The sequence below is a fragment of the Ochotona princeps genome, chromosome 20 (assembly GCF_030435755.1).
Source record: "Ochotona princeps isolate mOchPri1 chromosome 20, mOchPri1.hap1, whole genome shotgun sequence".
Taxonomy (NCBI): domain Eukaryota; kingdom Metazoa; phylum Chordata; class Mammalia; order Lagomorpha; family Ochotonidae; genus Ochotona; species Ochotona princeps.
The window spans coordinates 42,953,468-42,973,222 of NC_080851.1; the positions used below are offsets into that span (position 1 = coordinate 42,953,468).

The 19,755-nt window shown below is 41.2% G+C and overlaps 2 protein-coding genes across 2 annotated transcripts in view; one reads left to right on the forward strand and one right to left on the reverse strand.

Moving 5' to 3' along the window:
* The first annotated feature begins 1,172 nt into the window (after positions 1-1,172).
* LOC131482784 (V-type proton ATPase subunit e 2-like) lies at positions 1,173-1,680 on the forward strand. The gene has a single exon (XM_058678183.1). The coding sequence runs from the start codon at positions 1,215-1,217 to the stop codon at positions 1,458-1,460; it is 246 nt and encodes an 81-aa protein (XP_058534166.1). The 5' UTR covers positions 1,173-1,214; the 3' UTR covers positions 1,461-1,680.
* Positions 1,681-6,825: 5,145 nt separating this feature from the next.
* LOC131482780 (storkhead-box protein 1-like) overlaps positions 6,826-19,755 on the reverse strand; it is an 88,337-nt gene continuing 75,407 nt past the window's right edge. The window contains 3 exon segments of the mRNA XM_058678182.1: positions 6,826-9,538; positions 9,540-9,810; positions 9,812-9,902. Coding sequence (XP_058534165.1) covers positions 7,058-9,538; positions 9,540-9,810; positions 9,812-9,902 — 2,843 coding nt within the window. The 3' untranslated portion in view covers positions 6,826-7,057.

Genomic DNA, 19,755 nt, shown 5'->3' on the forward strand with positions numbered 1-19,755 from the left:
TTGTTCTCTCTGTTCTGAAAACTTTAATTTTATTTATATGATTATCAGAGAGCCAGACAAGAGACAGATAGAGATTTCCCATTTAATGATCCACTCCCCCAGTAAACCAGAGACTGGGTCAGAATAAAGACAGGAGTCCAAATACATGAGCCATCCTTGTTTCTGAGGTCAAACATTAAAGTTGGATTTCTTTTTTTCTGTCACCAGACTTTTATTGCACACAAACCAGGTTTTCAGTACAAGTCATGCTCGATGGCTCCACTCTAAAGAAAGGCTACGGAGGCCAGGAGAGGAAGGGACCCTGGAGGGAGATGTCCAGGGGATGACCGGCCTGAGCTCAGAACAGCCTGCAAGCCCAGAACCAAGAAATCTGGATGAGACGAATCACGTTCTTCTTCTGCTTTAAAAACAGTGCTGACTCCGTGGGAAGGAATGCCAAATAAATAGACAATAAATAGACAATAAATAAGAGGGGCTGGCTTTTCTTAACTGGAATGGCAGGCTGGATGTGCCATGTGCTGGGAACCTGGCCAACTGGGTGAGCACTATCCCAGTGTCTGGGCATCCCTGCTCACTCTCTGCTCAGGGTCCCGGGGCCTCAGTATGTCTGGTGTTCTTAACTGCACTCAGGAGTTGGGTAGTGAGGTGGGAGCAGCATCCACAAGGCCACTGAAACAGCGCTGTCTCCCCATCTTACTGTAGGCCCAGCTCCCGCCACTTGGATGCTGCTGAGAGAGCCTCTGGAATCTGCTGTGGTCATGGCACAGTGAGGCAGGTTCCAGGCACCCCGGGGCAGGAGGTGCTGTGCTCTGACTGACAACTTCAGGGAAGGGGTGGGCTTTCCCACACAGGTTCCTGGTGGGGAGGTGGAAGAAGGGAAACAATATTTTGAAATATGACCCACAAGCAAGCCAATTTAAGTGGCTTTATATCTACCAAGGATCCCCGACACCTACACATCACTCCTGATGTGTGATTACTCTTACTTTTTGTGTGTGGCTATTTCTCTAATACTCCAACGTTTACAAGAATTGCACAGCCAGAATGGAAGAAATGATAAAAATCCTATGCCTGAGCTGAGAGGCCTGTGACACAGATCGACAGAAACTCTGCAGCTCACAGATGTGGCAGGGCTGACCTGTGGGTGTTGGGGCAATGGGAATGGATCTGCATCCTCAGCTCTGCATCCCTCCTGGGCATCTCATGCCCCGGCCATGACGGCGCACTCCTTCGCCCTTCCCGTCGTCATCTTCACCACGTTCTGGGGTGTCATCAGCATCCCCGGGCCCTGGTTCGTGCCGAAGGGGCCTAACCAAGGAGTGAGCATCACCATGCTGATGGCCACCTCCGTCTGCTGTTACCTCTTGTGGCTCATCACCATTCTGGCTCAGCTGAACCCCCTCTTTGGGCCCCAGCTGAAGAACGAGACCATCTGGTACCTGCGCTTCCTGTGGGAGTGACCAGCTACCTGCTTCCCACGCCAGGTGCCTCAGCCTCTGGATGACCCCGGTTCAACATCCCTGATGACCCTCCCACCCATGCCCTCCCCCTGCAGCTCTGAGCCCCCACTATGGAGCCTGCCTGTGCTCGGGTGTACCATCTTCCCGCCAGTCTCGTCCCTCAGGGCAAGCCTGTGCTCAGAGACTGGTTGTCGTAAGGCTGTCCTGCCCTTTCATTCCCATTGCCCCTAAAGTTGGATTTGAGAATGAAGCCAATTGAAATCCAGGGACTCTAACATGACATGTGGCCATCCCAAATGATTTAAAGACTGGGTCAAATACCACACCCACACCCTTCTGTCTCACACTGCTGTCTCTCACTGCTTTTTTGAGGATCACATGTAAAGATCCACAGAATTCTCAGTGCCTTGACAGAGGAAGGTAACAGTCGCAGTGAAAACAAAATTTATGAGAAGGGGTTCAGGCTGTCATTCATAAGGCTCAGTTTTTTACAGTCGATTTGTCTTACTCTCTCACCAGATGTATTCCCCTGATAGCTTAATGGGAAATTTCCTGATTTCTTTCATTCCATACAACAAACCTTTCCTTTTCCTGGTTTCTTGGTATTTGCAGAGGCGTAACAGAAAGAATTTAACCAAGTGGGATGTGTGTTTCTGCTATGGAAATATTTACACTAATTAGATTTATAATTTTTTGCATATAAACAATTTTCTAAGAAAATCTTTTGAAGGATAACAATACTCAAAGCGGTTCACTTTCAGGGAATGTTACGGATCATTCTTGGGACAAGCATTAAGCCTATTAGGTATGATGATAGTTAAAATCCTGCGTTCCATATTAGAATATTTGAGCTTGATGCACAGCTTTATCTTCTGATTCTAGTTTCCTAAAGTTAGAGACAATTGAAAGTAGCATTAATTGCTCAAGTAATTGTACTGCCCGTGTTGGAGACCTAGCAGAGTTCCTTGGTTCAGCAGGAAGTTTGTTCCAGCCCTCACTGTTGTGGGCATTTGGGTGTGAACCAGCAGAAAACAGCTTTCTCTCTCTTCTATCCTGTCCAATGAATGTATACATATGTAGATTTTTAAATTAATAAAGTCTTATTGCTCAAGTGAATTAGACTATTTGTAAGTTTGTGAAGAACTCCAACAACATAGAAAAATGTTTCTTATATAGAACAATATGAAAACAGCAGGGCATAATTTGGAAACTATGAAATGAAGATCTCTGCATAAAAATGTTTTAAAATCTCCATTAAAATAACTATTTTCATAGGCTTAGTAATGTTTTGGATAATTTAAAAGTATTTCCTACTTTTTTGTGTTCCTCAAACTCTGTTTAACTTATTCATGCTAGAAAAATTAATAAATTTTAAATATAGGGTAGAATCCCTGCTAAGTGTTACAAATGGACTTGTGATCAAGAAAAAGAAATTAATTAAATATTATGATGGCATAAGCCAAGTTTTCTTTCAGAATTAAAAAAAAAGCATTCAGAATTTGGATGAGGAGCAAAGTACTCATTGGGACACCTCCAAGCCAGTTACAAAATGTAAAACATGAAGTGTTGCCACAGATGGAAAACATTGGTTGCATGACTAAATTGTGTCCTTCAAAAGTATATTTTAGAGTCCTAATCTACAAACCTATGAAATAGGAAATAGGGTCTCTGCAGCTAGAACAACAACAAAAGATAAAATTGAGTCATGCTGGGAGAAGATGAGTCCAAATCCAATAGCTAGTGTCCCTGAGGGGCAGAGAACCCTGGGGACAGAGACACACAGGGAATATGCACAGATAAGGCAGAAGACACCTACTGAATGACAGCATCAACTGAAGAGATGCATTACCAGCTAAGGCACTCTGCAGCATCAGCAGAAGCCAGAAGCGAGATATGGAGCAGTTCCTTCCTCAGAGTTCTCAGAAGGAATCTAACCTCGGGACACTTTGGCTTTAGACTTCTTACCCTCTAATCTTTGCAAGAAAAACATTCTCATTTTCTAAAGAATTATTTTGATTTTATTGAAAAGTCAGATATATAGAGAGGAGAGACAAAGAGGAAGATCTTCCATCTGATGATTCACTCCCAAAGAGGCCACAATGCCCGGAGCTGAGCCAATCTGAAGCCAGGAGGCAGGAACCTCTTCTGGGTCTCCCACGCGGGTGCATGGTCTCCAGGCTTTGGGCCATCCTCCACTGTTTTCTAGGATACAAGCAGGGAGCTGGAGGGAGGTGGGGCTACTGGGATTAGAACCAGCAACCATATGGGATCCCAGCGTGTGCAAGGCAAGGACTTTAACCACTAGGCTACCATGCTGGTCCCAGTTCTCATTGTTTAAGCACTCAGTCTGTGATCATTTGTAATCATAATACTGAGATGTCAGAAATTTTGGTCATTTAAAATGTACCTAGGACTTGGGGTTACCTTAATGCAATGCTATTCCATTGTTTCTTCACCTTTCAATCATCCTTGCCCTCTCAGTAATGACATTTTCTTTTGTTTGCAAATAAGTAACAGCACTTTGTAGATTTACATAATGTATAGCAGAAGACATGTGTCCCCTTTGAGTATCTGTTCATAATTGATTTAAGCCTAGCTTCCTGGATCACTCTAAGAAAAGAAGATAGATCAGACCATCCCAAGTCCTGCAGCAGTGCTTAACTGATGCTTTATAGGTGCATAGTAGACACCAGAACAAAAGAAAAGCTCTTTGGGGTGGAAGTCCCAGATATGTAATAAAGTGGATGCATGCCAAGCAGACAGGTGAAAATTCCTTTTTTTTCCAGATGAAATCAACTTCTGGCTGAGACAAACTGAAACATACTGACCAGATGAGTAAGTTTAAATGATCAAAAGAAAAACTAAAGTAAAAAGGTGGTATGGGATAGTGGCATAGGATACCCATGTGGACCATTTTAAGTGCTATATGATAACACTGCCAAACACATGCAGCAGAGTCCAGAGGGACGACAGATGACCGGTGGTGAACAGGACCATGAAAATCTCCTGGAGGCAGCCTGGTTTAATTGTAGGGGTCATGCAATATTTTAAAAGCTTAATTTAGGCAGGGGAAAAAGACGCATATTTTCTATGAGTACTCTGATGTCAATTGATTGAGAGTATTTTAGATGTTAAATCTAGGGCCCTACATGGTGGCCTAGTGATGGAAGTTCTCACCTTGCGTGGGATCCATATGAGTGCCGGTTCATGTCCCGTACTCCACTTCCTGTCCTGCTTCCTGCTTGTCACCTGAAAAAGCAGTGGAGGGTGGCCTGGGGCCTTGGGATCCTGCTCCTGGGTGGGAGGCCTGGAGAAGGGTTCTAGCTTGTGGGTTTGGATTGGCTTAGCTCCAGCAATTGTGGCTGTTTGGGGAGTGGACCAGGGACGGAGGTTTTTCTCTGTGCCTCATTCTCTCTATGGGTCTACCCTTCCAATAAAAAGAAATAGATCAATCTGAAGAAAAAGGAAGAATCTGAAGAAGGAAGAAGTTGTTAAACCTAGAAATAATCACATTGAGGAAAAGAGGTTATTGCAGAAATTCAGGTAAAAGAATAACAGTGTATTGATCATGAATCATGTATGATCAAAGTATATTGTGTATGTGTGTGTGGGAGAATATACATGCTCACAAACATGTAAGGACTGGTAATGTTTTTTTCTTTCCAGTTGTTTTCAATATGTTTCAGTTTGTACAGTGGTTGCAAAATCAAAATAAGGGCTGGATCTTCTGATCTTCATTAACTTCTCATTGCCACAAACTCATAATAGCTTAGGATATTCATTGGTATATTTTTGCCTAATTTAACTAATAGTTCATTGAAAGAACACATCTTACTCTGGTTCTCTCAAAAAGGCTTCTGTCTTATTGTTTACATGATTTATAATTTCATCCATAAATATTAATGCTGCAGTGATAGGCCGTCTTAGGCACAGAAATTACTAGGGGACCCAGGAATGGTCTTAGAAAGAGTGTGTCTGGATCAATTCACAAAATACCCATGTGATTAGCAGCACTGGAAAATGTAATCTAACCCTCCACACCACTGCCACATCTAATATATCAAATACTAATTTTCCCTTGCTTATTCCCTCTTTTATCCTCCATTCAAAAAAATGTGCTGAGCTGTTGTTGCATTGCTTGAGTGGAGGCATAGCTGAAGCATGGAAAATAAAGGAACTCATTCCAGTGTGAGTTTTATGTCTACTATCTTAGGAAGCCTGAGGTATCTTGCTCTTACAGGTAATACAAAAAAGAAAAGATATGGATATACAAGAACATGCACATGATATAGAAAAGAGTAAGTGTTCCCTCCAACTAGAAATTTCTCTGAGGTAGTGAACCAGCTGGAGGAAGATGAGGGATACAAAAAGAGATCTTTTGAATTTTAGTTCAATGGAGAATTGATACTGAACATCTTTTTGTACAAATAAAAGGAAGAAATAGACTGCCTAAAGTAGTAATGGCAGTTGATATAAATGGGTAAATATAATTATAAACAGACATATAAAATATCTAGCTGCTGCAGACACAAAGAGGCCGTAGTGATAGGCACAAGTTCCATTTAATTATTGAGTAATCAGTGTTAGAGGTGCTAGCTGCCAACTAAAAAATTGTTATTAGAAAAGCAAATTAATTTCCAGGAACATGTATTTCCTTTCATAAAGCAACCTAATAGCGTGTCCACCTAAAAGGGACATTGAGGCTAAACATCTTTCTGCAATAAATAAAATCAAGATGATACCAGTGAGCAATCTTGGGATGATGGTACTTAAGCAAATCACAGTAGTTCTTATTCACTAAGAAAAATAAGAAATGGGAGAAAACTTTCTCCTAATTGTGTCCTTTGGTTATCTACAGTTCTTACAATTCCAAAGTTTACTTGAATATTACTATGACAGGACGACATACTGAGTAATTCATTGTGGTTTTAAGTGGATGATGGGTTTTATGGCCATTATTTGATTGTTTCTCCACTGTCATCTCTGTTTATAAACACTGATTGCTATCAGAGCTCTATGGCTACACTTTAAAAAAAATGAAAGAAAATAAAATCTTGGCTGTTTTTCTGTTTATCCTTTATGTATACTCTTTGAATTAAAATAAACTTCAACTGGAAGTGAAAGCCATATTCTGTCAGGGTTGGTGATTTTTGATAATACTGGACAAATCTTAAATTGAGAGTATACACTTGAGTGCTGATTGTGAAGGCTGAAGGCATGGAAATGTAAATCCCTCCAAAGTCTTTCCCATATATAAAGAGGGACAAGGAATGAAATGAAACTATCCTTTTGGTGGCTTGTTTGTTTATTTATTTATTTATTTATTTATTTATTTATTTATTTATTTATTTTTATAGGAAGAGAACCAAAAATTCAATATTTTTATTGTAAATAATCTATACTTTCCCAATATATTCCTAGTAAAAATAAGCTTTCAAATTATTTAAACTATCAAAAGGGAGAAATCCAGTAATTAGAACAAAATATGTAATGAGGTTAATAGTCCATAAGCTTAACCTTAGAGGGTTCCTACACACTCAGCTGAAAGATTAGCAATGGCTTACATTTTTACAAAACATAACAGTTTCAAAAGAAGATTAAACATTTATGACAGGAGTTAGCTGTAGTAAGGAACTGGATGTCGGTGTCTGACTGCTGTTCATGCCTTCCTGCAGAAAATTCTGCCTTCTTTTCAATCCATCCAAAATGACTGAATTAGAAGCCAGGCTCTGTGTCCATGGAGAATCTATTCCACTGTCTCCCGCCACACTGTGAGTTTCTGTTCCTTCCAGGTGACTGTGTTCATGTTGCACATCCGGAGCCAACACTGGCATGTGTGATCCATTGAAAAGCTCTTTGAAATGCTTTCTTGTTTCCTGATTCTTTGCACTCCAGCTCCAGCTGGCTGTGTTCACTTCTCTGATACGGTCAAGGTCTCCAAGGCTTTCAGCTTCAGCAGTGGCCTTCCTGGCACTGCAGTTACCAAACACACTTCCATCAGCAGGTGCTGGGGCCTGTCAACAGTTAGTCACACCAGGTTCCTCTTCACAGTTAAAACCAAATGGAGTCCCTGAATTTAGTACATGGGTTTCTGCAGACAGATCAGGTTTTTGGCTTTTGCCTGGGTTTGTGAGCAACCCAGTGGGTTTACAATCTTCATTTTTTGCATTCATCTGAGGCACAAACCTGTCTGTATTGCTGTTATACTCACTCAGAGACCTCTCCATCACTTTTTGCTTTTCTAAATAATTCCACTTGCTTCTGCCTGATAAGGGAAACTGCATGCAGCCAGGCAGCATTTGACAGAAGTCATCATTCTCAGAGAAGTCATCATCCTCTAGATATAATGAACTGCAGGCCCCATCCTCAACCTCCACCTCATCCTGAGACAAGGCCTGAGCCTCGTCGGGAAGCCCTCTGTGTTCTAGACTCCCAGTCTCTGCATCCTGGACAAATGCTATCCTAGTTGGTTCTTCAGAGTCCCTGTCTTGCTCAGGTTCTTGCAAGTGGTTTGCACCAACTGGGTAATCCAAAAGGCCAAGATTTTGAAACTGGTGTATCGTTTGATCCACTGATCTGGAAGCAGTGCGTGTTTGGCCCAAAGAGGAGAGATTTGGTGAGGGTGGGATATGCTGTGTGTCTTTGGTTTCCCCTGACTTGTCAAAGTAAGCATGACTGTTCAATACATCTGGGATTAGGTCATTTTCTTCCCCATATGCATTATATTTTGACCTGCTTTCCCTAAAGGAACAGCATGTACTACCGTTTCTTCATAAAACATGAGACTGAGAGTAATTTAAGAGGCTATTTCTGTACCCATCCCTGATGGGCTTGACAACAGAGTTATTCACATGAATGGATTCTCCCTGTAATTTTTCATCAGCGTGCCCAGCACACAACTGTTTGGCTTCACCATCAAAGAGTCCCAGGGAGTTCCAAGGCTGTGACCTTTGGAGAGGTCTTTCCCTTGGACCAATTTGTCGGAGTTTGATGTCACTGGTCTTGTGAATGCTGTGTCCTTTGGTTACTGGACTCCCTCGCAGAGACAACCCCTGAAAAGGGTTACTGATTCGCTTTTTGTAAATCAGATGGGAGCCTGGCACTGTTGAATTCTCACCTAGTTGTGTCTGTCCTACTGCTTCGTTTGGGCTTTTGGTTCTGGGAGTGGGCTGTGGAGCAGGGAGCTCAGGGTGCTGCTCCGCTTCGTGAGCTGGCCGGAGTTCACTGCCCTGACTCCATGCTTTGTGTCTGTCCCCGTGTGAATGGCTTCGCCTGTGGGGCTTTGCAGGCCGACCCTGCTTTGGCCTAACTCTGTCTCTTAAAGCATGTTTCTGCCTGGCTGTCAGCACAGCAGTGGAAGTGCCCTGGCTGTTAATTTTTTTCTGTTCTTCGTATTTTTGCATTAGGACAGTATGTTTGTTTAAGTTGTCAATAGCCAAAACAGGGTTAATTCTTTTGATGATCTCATGTTCAACATCTCAAGGGATATTGTCCAAGTCATCTTCATCTCGGACAGGCCATTCTTCAGGTGGAAACTGGTCAGAGAAACTGCTGTACTCAGCTTTGGGCTTCTCCCTTCTGGATATGCTGCGCCACCAGAGACTAAAACCAAACTTCTTGCCTTTTTCTTTGTCTTTTGAATACAATAAAGGTTTGGTGCTGTCACAGACATCATTCTCCTCAGACACTGAAACTGCTTGATTCTGCACTAGTGGTTTGGATTGCCCAAGATCTTTCTGGCATTTTCTAGTCACTTCCACAGCAGGTGGTGGTTCAACATCCCGAGTGCACACATCAGGGAAACACTGGCATGACTGGCAATGGAACACAAGGGCAGCATTCTCATTGGTTGCACCTGCACAGCCCTCGGCGCTCACCAGATAAATCAGGGAAGTTGGCCCCGGGCGACTGCCACTAGGTAGGGAGACTCCCCGGTTTTCCTGAGTGGTTGTAGTTGTGACAAAGTAAGTGTGAGGAGTCATGATGAAGTAGCCTTCCCCTGTGTGATAAATCTTCCTGTCTTTTATCAGAGCTCACAGAGTGGTATAGAGAATGTCTTGAGATGGAACGGTGATGCCTTGGGTAATGTTTCATCAGATGCTCCAAAAGTGATTCCTGGGTTACCACAGTCTGAGCTGCATTCATATCAGACACAGCACAGCAAAGGACCTCAGCCAAAGGCACAAACTGAGACTGTGCTATTGGGGCCATTTCCACTGGAAAGACATCACCCACGGCGCTGATGCAGAAGCCGCGCGGCGGGCGCAATGCCCGGCGTCGCCAAGCATCACGCAACACCTGCAAGCAGGCTGGGGGCGCGTGCAACAGCAGCACTCCGCGCCGCAGCCACCTCCTCCGTGTCCCCCGCCGCCTCCTGCGCTTCGAGCCAGCACAGCACCAGCGCCAGCGAGCCCGGAGCCAGCTGCCCCGGCCCAGGCCATGCTGCGGCGGGCAGCCCGCAGCCTAGCGCTCAGGTGCCAAATGCCGGGAAAGAGGACCGAAGGACTGCACGCGACGCCGGCTGCCCAGACAATCTTATTTTTTTAAGACTTATTATTATTGGAAAGCCGGATATACAGAGAGGAGGAGAGACAGAGAGGAAGATCTTCCATCCGATGATTCACTCCCCAAGTGAGCCGCAACAGGCCGGTACGATGCCGGGAACCAGGAACCTCTTCTGGGTCTCCCACGCGGGTGCAGTGTCCCAATGCATTGGGCCGTCCTCAACTGCTTTCCCAGGCCACAAGCAGGGAGCTGGATGGGAAGTGGAGCTGCCGGGATTAGAACTTGCGCCCATATGGGATCCCGGGGCTTTCAAGGCGAGGACTTCAGCCGCTAGGCCACACCGCCGGGCCCTTGGTGGCTTGTTTAGTACAAACTCGTTGATGACAGTATGTTAAACTAGAAAATATCCCATTGGTATATAGATGTTAGAGTAATAATACGGGCCGGTAGTAGGGAAAATGAAAGAGAAAGTATCCCCTACGGATCCCTCTTTTATTAAAATGCATTTTTATGTGTTGGAAAAACAGGGGACAACAAGAGAAGTGGAAGAAGAGAGAGAATAAGAAGGGCTTACATTTGCTTGTTCACCCGCAAAATGGAGACAGGAAGTGGGGCTGCTCCGTGATAAAGTCCCGGGACTGGATCTCACTCAGGTCTTCCCTGTATTTGGCAGGGACCCATGGTAGGCATTCATAGCAGCTGGAATCATGAGCAGAATTGGAATTGAACCCAGGCCCCCTGATGTGGGATTCAAGTGTCTTTGTTGCAACATCAAACAACAGCCCCAAGAGTTGATCTTCTCTGGCCAACAATGTGGCCTACTGTATAAAGCCACCAATTCTGTTGGTGGGGCTGGTTCAAGTCCCAGCTTTTTCACTTCTTTTGCAGCTTATGCACTTGGGAAAAAGCAATGTGAGATGCTCCAGATGCTTGGACGACCCCCTGCAACCCATAAAAGAGATCCAAATGAGTCAGAGCTCCTGGCTTCTGACTTAGGCCTGGCTCAGACCTGGCCATTGTAGCAACTTGGGACTGAGCCAGCAGATGGAAGATCTTTCCTCTGTTAATAAATATCATAACACTATAATGTAATAACATTAATAATAGCATTGACTTTTTAAAAATTTAGATGATGTTTACATAATCGATCATGGTGGGAAGGATTTAGTGTTAGGGAGAAGTGGGTGTGATCATTGCTTCCAAGCTGTCTATTCCTTCTTCTCATTTCTGGGGGGAGGGGACAGAAGGGGCCAGGCCATACCCAGCCTCCCTACCATTCCAGTACCCCAAGGGCCACCCAGTATCAATCAAGGGTCACAATGGCGCATGTCCAGAAGGTTCTGCCCAGGTGGATGGAATAGTTTCTAAATGCCGTTAATCTCAACAATCTTTGGATGTGGAATCCCTTCCAGTGTCCATTGGCTGACACCATCAACCTTACAGTCTCCAATCGCCCAGATATTCACTGTCGTCCTTAGGCTCTGGTAGTTGTCCATATGTTCTGTTCTCCATTCTCTATTATGGTGCTAGATGTCTTCTGCAGGCCCCAATGAGCTACCATGTTCTCCATGTCACCATGGTCTGCCATCCAGCACTGCATCCTCTATAGTGGGCAGGAACACTGCCTTTCTAATAATAAAGAGTTCTTTTCTTTTTAAATAATCCTTACTCTTAAGTAATCCAAGAGCAATAAATGATAGTAGCGTAGAGTTAAAATGGATAGTAAAAGCCTGTGAATTTCATTCTTTGGGAAAAGTGTCTAGGAGGTGACTGAAATCTGAGCACGCTCTTGTTTTAAGATCTACTATCAGTACTGTGATCACATTTGCTTGCTCCATAACAAACCCTTCTCAGAAATTTATATTATCTGATCGTGTCCTATATATTATGTTCTGTTCCTTTAAATTCCTGTTATAGTGATTGTGTTTTGTAAATTCAAGTCATGTTGAGCATATTCTCAGTCTATTTGGTTTGGTGATCCTTGTCCTAGAGCACCTGGTTATATTCATTTACCATTTATTAAACCATCAAATATTTATGTCACACTCCCTTCCATGCTTGGTGCTGTTGACAAGTGTGAGAAGCAAGGCAAAGGAGAGTTTAGAACCTTGTGTCCAATTCTGTTCTTTGTATTCAGTCTGGCAATACATTAGAGCATCTTAGGTCTGTGCCCTCTATGTATTTAGTACTAAACTTCACCTAGTTTTTCTCCCATCAGAATCTAACATGCCCTTGCAAGTGTATATGCAGGAGTCATGTCTTTTTTTCTCAGGAAGAGAGGAACAGCGAAACTGGGTTAATTCCTTGTCACTGCTATACTTGAAGCTCCCTGGACACTGAGAACATGTGCTCCCCAAATCTCCCACAGGAGTTGAGTTTCCACATCATGTCTCAGAAACTAACTTTGGCGTAGATTACATTGCTCCATATTCTCTTGCCCCAGTTCCACAATTATTTTTTCATAATTTAACCAATATTTATACTTATCAGGAAAGATGAAGTATAAATGCTTTGCCACATGAAATATTTGAGAGTTTCCAGCTAGAATTATTAGAAAGGATTGAAAAGGAAGACTCTTTTTAGAAGGATCAGTGTGGATGACAGTTGCTAAGAGATTAAAATAAGAGTGATGGAGGGAGTGAACAAAGGTGGCAGCAGGTAGAAGTTAGTGATTTAACCAGCTACCCAAGTGCCAGGCCTCAATATCCACTTAGCTTGGGATTGCATGTCCTCACTAGTTTTCTTCAATTTCTCCTTCAGGATCTTGATTTCGTCTAAAACATTATTTTCCCTGAGCTACATTTCTTAATTCTTCAACAACATATGCTTTCCATGAAAACTCTAGCCCAAGAAGTTCTGTCTTCTAAGAAAAAAGTTTTTTAGTACTTTTTCTTTATTAATTTTTTGCCTTGATTACTATCTGATGCTTTTTGTTGTCAGTACAATGTGACTTTGGTAACATGCTGGTGTTATTTAAATGTAAACATTCTATGTGATCATGGATAAATTCTATCATCTTTGGTGCTTCATTGATAATAAGACCACTTAAAGAAAGCAAAGTTTCAGATACTTCTGTTAACTTGCTTCTGATTTCCTGAGCCATCTGGTACTTTTTCAAATAATTCCATGTTTGAGTGAAATGTATATAAAGTGTTTAGACAACAGCTGTGGGATTTATAAATTTGTTAATTACAATATAATTCTCTTAGAAAAAGAAAAGCATTTCAGTTTTGCATGAAAGATATCTTGTCAACCATAGAATCATTGTAGTTTAGAAATTATTTCTATAATTGAAATGACCTCAAGAGATCACCTGGTTTACCCATGATGTTGAGGTAATAAACAATCATGGCAGATAGGAGAATTACAGCAGAGGCGTTAAAGATTAGATGATGCACTGAAGGCCATTTGGGCTGTTCCACCAACTGAAGATTTCAGGCCTATATATCTTTATATTTTTCATCATTTTAACTTTCTTCAACTGGAAGTATTTGAGCTATGAATCTCAAACTTTTATTTATACCTTTCATCTGTCTGTCAGTAAGGATATACTGTTTGGCAATTTTTTCATTTGTTATCTTAAATTTTTTTTTGTTTAGGAACATATAGATCACTTCTACTTTGAAGAGATGTTGGGCTTCTATATGTAAAGTCTTCTCCACAAGATGTCCAAATGATTGATAATCTGAAAATTATCAATTATCTGAAAGATTATCAATTATCTGAAGATTATTTAATCTGAAGTTTTTATTACATATGTACTCTTTGATGGCAGGCCATACACACACACTCACACACACTATATATATACATATATATACATATATATACATATATATCTATTAACTTTTTTTAAAGAGTTATTCATTTTATTACAGCCAGATATACAGAGAGGAGGAGAGACAGAGAGGAAGATCTTCCATCCGATGATTCACTCCCCAAGTGAGCCGCAACGGGCCGGTGCGCGCCGATCCGAAGCCGGGAACCAGGAACCTCTTCTGGGTCTCCCACGCGGGTGCAGTGTCCCAGTGCATTGGGCTGTCCTCGACTGCTTTCCCAGGCCACAAGCAGGGAGCTGGATGGGAAGTGGAGCTGCCGGGATTAGAACCGGCGCCCATATGGGATCCCGGGGCTTTCAAGGCGAGGACTTTAGCCGCTAGGCCATGCCGCCGGGCCCCAATATTAACTTTTAATATATAACTTTCTATGTGGCAGTAATTTGAGTCATTTGTTAGTTTACAACAATGAATCGCTTTTCAAAGCTTCTCACTTTGTCTCATAAAGAGAAGTCTCGGTTAAGGAAAGACAGCCCTGCTTTCCCATCTTGTAGCTCAGCCATGTGCCTGGTTAATGGCATGTTGCAAATAGTTATTTACATCCTCAGACTTTATCAGGGCCACTGAAACCAGGGCACTGACTTTCGATTGGTCTTAAGGGAGTTTGCTTTGCCTCTGGTGAAATGTTTCTGTAATCTCCTGACCTTACTCTCACCGGACAGTTACAGTGATACAAGCAAACATCCACAATTTTTCCAAATCCATGCTTCCTTTGCGTTCCCTTGCCTTTGGCCTGAGTGACTGGCAGTGTGGCACAGCCCTTTTTCACCTTCAGAGTGGCTTTTCCACTTCAAACCATCAAATGTTAGAGCTTCGTGACAGCCTTGATCCAACCCTGGAAAGTATGCCTTCTTTGGTCCAGCACTTGCCTATTAGCTTGGCTCCATAAACTTTCGACTTAGAAAAACGTTTCATGAATTGTGTGAATAATACAATTATTGAAGTTTAGCCAGGAGGGTTTATCCTAAGCAAAGCACAGTGGTACTGAAAAGTGGGAGGGCAGGCAAAGGGGTGAAGGATAAAGCAAGTCAAAAACTTTGCATTTCCAGAGTGGCAGTGCAGAGCGACTGAGTACATTTTTTTTTTGCCTTCTCAATCACAGCTTTCACAGAGGGAGTAAAGAGCATCTCTCTTTGCTTCAAATCGGGGTCTCTTGACAGCCAGATTTAATTCAGCTGCACTTTCTGCCTGATGTGGAGTGACATGTGATAGGGGTGGACTGGCATTTCAGATGAGTGGAATTGCACACGAGGTTTACAGTGCCCATCTCTTCCTTGTTGTCTCGTCTTAGGCAACAAGAAAGGTGCAAGGTAGGCACTTAATTGTAAGGAACTAAAGTGACACTTCCTCTCTGGAGGCAAGTTCTTGGAGGTAGAGTGCAATTGACTTGACAAAAGACATCATGGCTCAACTTTCCTTCTCAGGTAACTTTACTTCTCTGATTTGGAGTCTACCACCTCCCAAGGACACCTCCTTAAGAAACTTGGTTTATAAGACTTCATTGTTTCATCTTTAAAAATTGGGGAAATAGTAGTTTATATACTACAGGGTTACACTGAGGAATCAATCCTACCACGTTCTTAGTACAAATCAGACACTGAATTCCATTAGTGAGCACACATTAGCAAAATGCATAATAATTTACTAAGATGAATAATAATGCTGAAGTTGCGAATTATTTCATGATTCCTCAATTTACATATTTGACTGACAAGATTGCTTAAGGAAAGACCTAACTTTGAACTGTAAAATCATAAAAAATGGACAAATTTTACATAAAGTGAGATGAGTGTTTTTGCTGTATTCTCTGTGGGGTCCTTAATTATTTCCCTATGAGAAGTCAAAATTCTCCAGAAGTCAGACATGTTGTCAGCTGCACGTGAACCCTAGTTAGGGAGCCATGTGGGGTTGGGTTGAGGGGACTCACTCACTTTACAGGCACCCCGTCAAGAAGATAAGGGCAATCCCAATGTTGATCCTTTCTCATCTGAATTATTTCATTCACAGTATCATTTGCTCTTCAAAAAAATTTTTTTTGCAGTACTTAGCTTCCGGGAAAGATCTAAATAACTGCCAAGAAGTGCTGGCATAAGATGTAGAAATCCATTTGAATGGCTAGTGGTTATGCTTCTTTAAATCTAAGTGACACACACCTTTGAGATACAAATTCACATTTTGGCTTTGAAATGTTTCTGCCTACTTAAATGTACAAAGCAAAAAAGTCATAAATTGGCAACTAAAAATAAGAAAGATAAAATTAGAATGCACATGAAAGTATCGATGCATAATATGCTTTGTGAAATGTGTTTGTGTGCAGTTTAGCTATCTCCACTTTAGGGTTTAGGAGTCATCATTTTCAAGAACTTCTGTGTTCTGTACATATGCAAATATTTCTGAGATGGGCTTGGATGACTGTGATGTTTGGCCTCCCAAGTTTCCTCTTAATTAGTGTGAAGATTCCAGTGGCTGCTCCTCCTTTACCATCCCCATACACACCACTTGATCATACTAGTCTTGTTTTCTTCCTGTTTTTGCTTAGTACATCATTAACAATTTTTGCATGAAACAGATTTTTGCTGAAAGTGACTGGTAAACAGTTAAAGAAGGTAACAATCACAAGCTGTCATCCTAAAATACATACTTTTTGTATAATATAGTATAATTTTTATTGGTTTTTGGTTCTGGTTTGCCTGCTAACCTGCCAGTGAGTCACTGGTGATTCTAATGGTCATAATTGGATCCCTCTTCTCCCTTCTTTCTTCTGTGTTCTCCCTCACTCCCACCTCTGCTACTATTTCCACTGCTAAAGAACAATGAAACCTCTACCATGTTTCACAACTGTACATGTTCATTTTTTAAGGTGTGGTAGTATTTTGTAAAGCAAAATGATTTTCTATCCTGAGGTTCTTATTTTTTGTTCTAAGCCATTTTGTGGATAATATTTGTAAGAAAATGTTCTTCCGATCAGAGCAGACACCAGAGATGGTGTGTGAATGAGGAAAGATTTCTTTCATATACAAGAATGTTTGCTCTGTGCCTAAGATAATGGTAACCCTAACACTTGTGGAGAGCCTTCCACAGACTGGGTGTGGCGCCAAATGCTTTGCTTGTCTCAATTAGTAAATTTTCCAAAAAGCTTTGGAGAGGAATGCTATCACTTTTTTTCCATCTTTGATGAAACTGAAACCTAGCTAGGGGAGTAACTGTCCAAAGGTTCATAGTGATTAAGCTGAGGAAGAAGCTCAGCCGGTCTGGTCTGACTCTGCAGTTCTTACTGTTGTCAGAGATGACTTTATTGTAGAGCTAACCGTGGGAGAGTCATTGACCATGGTGAGATTCTTTTCCCATTCAAAACAGACTTAAGCTTCTCCTGCAACTCAGTCTATGGTATTTCCAATCATTTCCTATTTTTGGTAGACTGGTGGAAAAATGAGAGATACTCATAGGTGCTTAAATATATCACATTAGAAATATCAATTAATATGCAAGGGTCTCATTTTGGGGAAGTAGTAAGTGTCTATTTATATCCTAAATAATATGTGTTACTGTTCAATTTGAAAGGATTACAAAAATGACCTTGAAATTTGAATATTCTGTGCAAATGCTTGCAACAGTATCCTGGTGCTATTATTCTTCTCTCATATAGTTGCAAGTATTAATACAGCTATACACAGTCTCCCGTGTAGGCCTTGTTGTGGCATTAAATATAGCATCATTCAATTTTTATTAAATTTAGGAAAATGTAAAAGACCAGCAAACTGTGTTTGAAGAGAAAACTACTTAGGCACTGTCTTCATAAATTCAATACCACTTTTAATTGTATTTATTCTTCAGTAAACGGCGCAGTTTATCATGCTCCTTGAGAAGGCATTTTCACCAAAGAAAATTTGGACTTTCTTTCATTGATGTTTTTGTCATAACAAGCTGATGCAAAACAGTGCAAAACAAACTGGGCTATTTGGTTTTGGACTGAGTTGCAGTTACCTTCTATATGTTTATGGTTTAGATACACTCTGTCAACTTTATATTTCTGAGGAAATTTCAAAGCAGATTCATTTAAAACCTTGGCCAGGGTCACTTGTAATGTGGAAATTAGCATTAGGTGAATGTTGAAAAATAGGACAGATGCCTTCTTTTTATTTTTAATTTTAATGTAAAATCTGTTTATGTTGTTTCCTTTAACTATAGATTATAGCTCTTTTTATTCTTTCTGACCAGTGTTTCTGTCATATGGATAGGAAGCTGGGAAAAGACTGCAAATTCAAACCTAATGGGTATACCAATTCCTGGAGTGTTTCCCTGCAAGGAGCTATTCCAGGCAGCCAGGGACCATTTTCCTAAATAAAACGCACTGTTCTGAAGTCTCGGTACATGCATTTAGCAAACTATAATAGGTTTCAGCAGATAGCACATGCTTGGGAGTGCCCAACATTGGTGTCACTTTTGGCAGCTGAAACTAAAGAGTGATTTAGGGAAGGAGTAGAACAGGCTTAAAAACCATTTTTTTTTTTTTTTTTGCAGATGATGAGATACAAGATCTAACTGGCATCCCACCACCCAATAACAAGACAAGAGAACAATGATGCTCGCGTGCGCACGTACACACACACACACACACACACACACACACACAAAATAAGGGCTATTACAGAAACAAAGAGCATGCTAGGATTATTCCAGGATTAGATGACCTTGGCTTTGCCCCCAGAGTACAAGATTCAGCAATTGCCATCACAGTTGGCTCTCCTAGGAACTACTATATCTAGAGGAGCAACTATCCTGTTTCCTTTCCTAGTGTTTTCCAAATCTCTACTTTGCTGTGGCCAAAGGCAGAACTGTGACTCCAGCAAGAGCCTTGCTTTGTTACCAACGATAATAAGAATAATGAAAGTAAAGGTTTTAACTCATAGGACTTGGCCCTTGCTTCTCTGGCTTTCACATGCAGCATCATAAATAAGAACCACCTGCATAGGTCACCCTCAATGTAACAATTTATTCTCAGCCAATGGGCTGTAAACGGAGAAATGTTTTAATGTGAATTTCTAGTTATTCTCAAAAGATAGACGTCTAAGTTGGAAACTTATTTTAGAAGACTCCAGAGTAGTTACTAAGGGCAAGTTATGTCCCCAAATTTTCTGTGTGTTTCCTTGGAAATATTTAGTGTGTTTAAGTATAATTCCATTAGATTTGAGTAAATAAAAATATATTTGCATATTAGAAGTTAAAGATATTTGTATGATTACAATACATGGAGTAGATTTTATATATCATGGTTGTTTCAAAAGTTATTGGAAAATTTTATCATAAGAACTAGGCAGACATTTTAAACATTTTACTGAACTAATCTTTTTATTCCATTTAAGAATATTTTAATGTACCTCAATATCATAATTATATGTATTTTATCTAAAAATGTGTAGATATGGACATAACTATAGCACATGCCAATTCAATATAAAAAGAAACAGGATGCAAATGCATGCCTATTTTTGTTTATATACACTTCACACATGCAATTCTTTTAGTACTTTTGCAAGTACTGTCCTGTTTCTTGAGATTTGTAACTGAAGGAAAACTTGTCTTATTGTATTAAAGTCAGTTAGCTGTATCCCTAACCAGTTTTCTTTCATTTTTCTAACAAAACTAATACTCCTTTCCATTTCACTTTTTAGATTGTTTTCTAATGACATAGTTACAGCAATCAGCTTGCATGGCCTTGTGGGTAGCATATAGGAGCAAGGGCTAGACAGTCACTCTAACGCATTCTCTGGCCTGCTGTGCTGATACCAAGGTTTAGCTAGGATATGTGGTCCAGGCATAGCAATATGACTCCATATTTGCTTTTCTTGCTTTTTTTCCAGAAAATTCTGAAACAGTATAGATATTTGATTGGTCACCATTTCTTCTCCCTGAGGAGAGGTGTTCATTCAGCACAAAGTTTCCAAGGAAGAAAA